A 7,014-nucleotide genomic window follows, 5' to 3' on the forward strand; every position below is an offset into this window, starting at 1 on the left:
ATTTAGTGCACATACATAGCTCCTATGAGAGATGGTTAGCTTTGACAATACATCTAACACACTGGCAAATGCCATTAGATTTTTCAATATTCCATTGACCTCAGTACACATTCCATTGACCTCAGTACACATTGTAATATCCCTATATCTTTCTGAATATTCACCAAAGGGAATGTTCTCTTCCGTGAACCCTAAAATGTGCTTTTCGCACGTTCTACGAACGGATCACTTGATTCACTACCACAGCCAATAGTAACGTTCAAAACACTGTCCGAACACGGTCCACACCCTTAACAATGCAAAGGCGTTGAAAACTAAATATGAACCACAGATAAACTAGAGAAAGAAAATCTTGTGTATAACAGCACACAGTCATATTGCATACCAAAACTTCTCACTCAATCAAGTTGTATGCATTCTGAAATAGTTCACGCTACAAAATTAATAGCGTAACTCCATTAGTCACGAGAAAATTGCATATCCATTGCAAATACATAAAAAAGAAACAGATCAATAGTTGCCTTCATATTTTGGGTCGGCCATCACAAAATGATACGCTATTACCAGTAGAAATATGAAGATGCCGAGAAAATTGGCAAAGAAGCCCAGGTCCTGATCATCCATCACCTGTCACATCACCTTAAAACAAATTCATTAATACCAATACCGATTTCTAGGATTTTAGGGTTTTCTGTTACCCTTGCAACTGAAAGCCTAAAAATTTCAGAAAAATGCCTAGAAGCTTAAGCAGAAAAATCATATTTTCAACCACAACAACCCAACACCGATTTAATCATAATCGAAAGAAGAAATTAAAATCTAAGCACAAAGTCACAAATTAACAAACTGAAAACCCACGAAAAATGTACATAAAAAAAAATAAAAATAGGCAATTGACCTTAAAACAAAGAACAAATACACTGAACAAAGAGAAGAATACCCAAAATGAGAAAATGAAACAAATAAATAGAGAAACAACCATCCCCCAAAACCAGACCTAACAGTACTAAAAAATTTGAAAATAATTTGTAGCCTTTTAATCACTACATGTAGGGGACAATACCGAAATCCAACACAGAACTAAAGATTTTCAAATGCCACAATATTTAACAACTAAAAATGAGTATAAACTAACCCGTAATCACAACACCAAATAGCATAAAAATTAGAGAACGCAGTATTCTTTCATATTTTCCAATCAATTTTAAACCCAGAAATGGTTACATCTAGACCTTTTATTTACACCTCGTTGTTCTACCCCAGCATCTATTAATCCAAATTCATTCAAGAAACAATGCAGAGGAGAAAATCCATAAATAAGAATGTCCCCTTGATTCTTTTTTTCATTTATTTCTCACAAACCAATCATATATTTAAAATCCAAGCATGAGAGCTTTACAAAGATAAATAAAAAACGTACATAACTAATTAGGCTTTGAACATGCCATAAGGAACCAGCTTCTTCCTCCCACAATCAGAATTTCTGAAATTTCCAAAGAAAGTAAATCCATTAGCAATTCAGAGAAATTCGACGACCAAATCTGATTAAATTTTAGCCATGACCAAAGCTACACCAAATAAATAAGATATTTAAAACATTTCAAATCTAAGAAATAGAAGAACGATCATATTAAGACTCCCAAGATGACTATATTCAAACATTTTACAAATGAAAAGGCAGGGGAGGGCAGATTATAGCACCGCGAACAAAGAGATAAAGCGAGGGGCAACAAAGGTAAACATCACATGTCAAATCACAAACATCACCTGTTGTTTTTTGAACCATCCCTACATGGTCAGGTGATACAAATCATACAAAAAATGATTTCCCCATGCTTTTTTTTTTTCACCATGCATATTCATGGTGAAACACATACGGTGTAATTTCTGCAACAGCAAACACAGGATCTCTACTACAATAACAAACAATAGGGCCATTAACAAAAAGGGGCAAAACACATACGGTTTGATTTATGCAGAGAGACTGTAAAACTGAAAGAGCAGCACAGAAGGAAGATAAAACCAACTCCCATATAAATTAAGATGCTATCCAACCTCCTTAAAAACATGTTCTTTCAAAAAGTTACGATGGTGTTGGACATTAGGTACTTCAGGGTCATCAACATAGTGCTGAATCATAAAGAATTACGAATCAAATTACAGGGCCTTAGCTAAATCACATTCCAAGAACAGAAGGTTATATGAACAAACACAAACCATTTACAGAACTCACACTAATTGAACACAAATTTCAGCAAATACCCAGAACAAATAGCAATAACGTGACCATAACCCAGACCTAGATTACAAAAAGCGGTTTGCCTTGACATTGTTCTGACTTTTAATCATAGTAAAACTCAAAGACAAACAGGGACGTGCTTATTCTCATTCACGAAAATACACAGAGGGGTGCTAAGAAAGACGTTCCAAGTTAAATCCCAAATGGTTTCTAGTTCACATAACTAAAAATTATCGTAGACAACCAAGAATGTAAATAGAGATTAGCATGCTTCTTAAATCGGTTCTACTTTTCATATTTCCATTTTAATTTACCAGCAAGGAAATGATAGTATATTCCAAAATTTGCAGTTTACAGAGAAATATAAATATTGTTTTCAAGGAATTAATATGATTGCAAATGTAATAGCTCCATATATAGTGAGGTAGGAGAAATGAGGGAAGACGCACTGAAATTTGAGGTCCATACGTTGAGAAGAGTCCATAGCATTGATCCATGTATGGATATCTTGCACAGATCTACAGTTCAAGCTCCGAACAAAGTATCACTTTATTAGCAATTGTGACATTCATTATTCCACAAAAAGTTATTGATTCACAAATAAACAAATGAAAGAAATAGGAAAAGAAACGCTTACCAAATGCTGGCTGAATCCAAGCTCAAAATGACCAAGATATTTTCCCGGCGATGATTACAGAGAGTTTGCTGCCTGGGACTTCTGTCCATCCCCTCAAAACAATGTCATGAACTTATTTATTGGATAAATGTGTGTGTAGCCAAGAACTACACTGAAACAACCACAAAGATTCAAACTTCCACAGTAAATATGATCTGCAACTAATAAAAAAATAATTGACTGGAAATCACATATAAACCCAAATGAATCTGAACCCACCAAGCAAAACTAAAAAACACCCTAAATAGACAATCAATCAAACAGAACCAAATGGGGGTTTAGTAGCTTCAAAAATTTTGTATTAAAGCCAATTATGAAGCACAAAACGTCACCAAAAAACGGAAAAAGAGGTAAAAACTAAGTAAAAGTCGAAGAAAAAGAGATGGATACCTTTCTTTTCCACTTCAGATTCTGGGTACTTTGGATTTCTGAGTACAAACCAATAATATCAATCCAATTTTTCCTGTGTATTTATAGTAATTTCATCCCAAAAAGTGACATAGCAAACCAGCATCCATAGCGTACTCACAAGAATATATAACTTCTGTAGCTAATTAGTAATACAGCTACCACCTGAGTTCCTCCGTGAAAAAAATTATCAAAAACTAAAATTTTAAGGAAAAAAAAAAAAAAAATGAAGGTTTTTTCTCCTGTAAGGGACCATGCCAATATCCGATTCAATCGAGGGTTTTTACAAATCCAAAACTATAAAAAATTGAGAAAAAAATTAAAAGTTGAGATCGATGAACACCGTACCTTACGGTAAACACACAGAGCTCTTCGATGAACCCTTAGCAAAAATTCTTTCAATAACCTTCTTGCATGGCCCAAGAAGAACCAAACCATTTGAAAAACTTATATTCCAAACATAACAAAACTAAATGAAATATCAAACCCCAGAAATCATAATGCTTCTATACAGTGAATGATCTTTATGAACCACAATTTGCAAAATCCTAAAAGCTTATCACTGGAAGATGGGAATTACACATTTCCATTGGACCTAAGGATCATACACCCAACATCAAACACCTCATCGTGATCAAACCAAACTAAACTTTCATTCAATTAAGTCTCAAACACTTTAATTACGTTAAAAAATAACAGTCCAATTCTACCCAAACTATATACAGGAACCGAGAAAAACAGAACAAACAGTGGTGCAAAGGTGTATAATGACACTAGATCTTCAAATGAAACAAAAAAAAAATTACCCAAACCAATATAAAAGCCAAAGTCATCCCTAGCAACTGTAAAATAACAATTAAAAAACGAAACCGATATAAGTGTTCACAACAAATTAAAACGTCTAGATCAACATTAACATTAAATTAGCTACAAACCTACATAAACCCACACTAAATTAGTCTAAACTAATAACACATAAGCTTCAAATCAAATTCCAAATAAAAAATTTGGATAAAACCAACAACAAAACCACACCTTGTTCCTGTTCTGTCTCCCTTCTCTTGCTTTTCTCTTTTGCCTACTCCCCACATTAAGCCTTTTTTCCCTCATTTTTTCTCTCTTTTGGCTGCTCACTTAACACCCCCCCCCCCCCCTCTTTTTTTTTTTCTCTTCACTTTCCTCGATTTCCAGTCCCCACTTTCTTCCACACCTATCTATTTTTCCTCATTTTTTCCATCACTACTCTTGACACTAATTCTCCACTCTTTTTTATCTCTTAATTATTTCACTCAATAAAAGGAAGAGCCGAGGAAGATGAAAGACTATGGATTTTCCAGTAGAGAAGAAGAGAGAGGAAGAGAGAGATGAGAGGAGAGCGGGCTCCCCTTCTGAGATCAGTGAATGGAAATAACTGTAAAAAAACGTAGCTTCTCCTTCCTTTTTCACGATGACCAACACGCGTCCCTTTACATTGATGGCATGGCCGTAAATAAACTGAAATTCCCCAAAACACTGTTCAACCGAACAGGGCAATTGGATTTCCTACTTTAGACTAAAGTAATGTGCTTAATGGGGTTTCAGATAATTATAATAAAGTTAATGCCTTTTTGTAGTATTGTTGATTTTAGTTTGGGTTTAAAAAGGGATTTGGATAGGTTTTTTTTTTTTTTTTTTTTTTGTGGGTTTGCTGCTTAATGCTCATTTTTATCGATAAGTTATAACAGTGGAAGATGCACATTGAAGAACTTGTGTTGAGTTTTTGAAGATTTGAAAGTCCCAATAAGCATTGGTGCTGCGTGCATTTTGCTTGGTCGTGTAAGGCTTATGAAAGTCATGTTTTACACCAATTTATGACAAAATAAATGAGAGAAAAATTAAGCAACTAATAACAATGGAAAGGACACTAATATATCTTCTTTGGTGTAAATAAGTTGTTGTAGAATAGGTTGTTTTTGGCTTTCTTCTCTGCTACTTTGCTAAATAGGAATTCCTTGGTCTATTTAGTTTTTCAATATTGATCGATATATAATTTTACATTTTGCATTGGTAATCTGGTGTGTATAGCTCAGTTTTCCCATTTATTTTTGTATGTAGGACTTCATGGAATGAGCTATTGTTGGGAGATGTACCCATAATGATATTACTGCTTCTATTCCCATTTTTTAGCACACTTCATTTTCTGAGTTGTGCAACCAGGTTAGCTCAAGGTTCAATGGTTTGGTAGTTGGTTCATTTGACCTTACATATGCTATGAATGGATGCGGATGTTGTCTTTTTTTTTTTGGAATGTGAAATGGATGTGCATGTATTTCACACACAGTTGCAACTATCATGCACAACGGTAGCAATCCTTATAATTACATTGAAGACTATTTCACAGCTGATTACCGTAAGTCTTCATATTCTTTTCCAATTGAACCAATTCCTGACATCCATCAACCCCAACTTGATATGGTGAAGGATTTTGTCATCAAGCCTCCAATGAGAAGAAAACAACCCGACAGATTAAGGGTTAAGAGAATTAAGTCTAATGGGGAAGAATCAAGACCAATGAAGTGTGGGAGGTGCAAGAAGCTTGGACACCACAATAAGAACACTTGCTCAACACCCTTTTGATTATCAATCATATCTATCATTTTATTTTATTTTTAATTTGCTCAGCACCCTTTTGATTTTGCTCAGTATTATGGTTTTGGTAATAAATCATTATGTTTTTTTATCTTACCATTATAAACGCTTCTTCTTCATGCTCAATGTTGTATGCACTTAGTTATGATACACTTTTGAAAAACATAGCTTACCTTCAAAATATTCTCGATATCTCAAAAACCCATATATCAGGGAACAATTTGGTAATTTACAATAATTCAAACTTATCGCATTAATGTGTCAATATAACACTAATTAACGTACCTATTAGTTGATAGTTTAATACCAATTGATCATTAATCGTCGAACTAATGACAAAAGACAAACCCTTATGTTTGGTTCATTAAATAATACTAATTGGTACGTTTGGATTAACACACCAACACTTCGCCAAATCCTTATGTTTCAAAAATAAAAAATTTTACGTACCAAACGCTTAGAATGATCTAATTTAATATTATTTCATGAACCAAACGATTAATATGAGTCAATGTAACATTAAGTAACATACCAAACTCCTGGTATATTACAAACACACACTATATAACGCTTTTCCAGACCGATATGTTTCAAAAATAAAAAAACTTTACATAGCAAACGGGAATGATCTAATTTAATATTATTTCATGAACCAAACAATCAATATGAATCAGTGTAACATTAAGTAACATACCAAACTCTTGGTACATCACAAGCACACTGTATAACATTTTTTCGGATCGATATGTTTCAAAAATAAAAACTTTACGTATCAAACGATCAATATATGTCAACATAACATTAAATGACGTACCAAACTCTTGGTACATTACAAAGTTGTAGTCCAATGATGTACCAAATTAAAAATGTTACCTAGTACATTTGAGCCAACGATGGACGGTCTCGATCACGAAATCCCTAGGATCTCCAAGAAAAGAATCCGGCCGGGATCCTTACAAAGTCAACTTATATTCTCAACAGAGCAATGAAAATTACTTGCAAGTACCTTTCTACTAAACCAAAATAAATACAAAATATTATCTTAATGAAGGAATCTGGATCC

General features: G+C 33.8%; 1 protein-coding gene across 1 annotated transcript; it reads right to left on the minus strand.

The window, feature by feature from the left end:
• Positions 1-276: 276 nt before the first annotated feature.
• Positions 277-2,270, minus strand: LOC137722294 (dolichyl-diphosphooligosaccharide--protein glycosyltransferase subunit 4A-like). Its single transcript, XM_068461261.1, has 2 exons — positions 1,768-2,270; positions 277-1,483 (listed from the first exon to the last, which is right to left on the minus strand). The coding sequence occupies exon 2, from the start codon at positions 622-624 to the stop codon at positions 511-513; it is 114 nt and encodes a 37-aa protein (XP_068317362.1). The 5' UTR covers positions 625-1,483; positions 1,768-2,270; the 3' UTR covers positions 277-510.
• Between the last annotated feature and the right edge of the window lie 4,744 nt (positions 2,271-7,014).

This window comes from Pyrus communis, chromosome 17, assembly GCF_963583255.1.
Source record: "Pyrus communis chromosome 17, drPyrComm1.1, whole genome shotgun sequence".
NCBI classification, from domain to species: Eukaryota; Viridiplantae; Streptophyta; class Magnoliopsida; order Rosales; family Rosaceae; genus Pyrus; species Pyrus communis.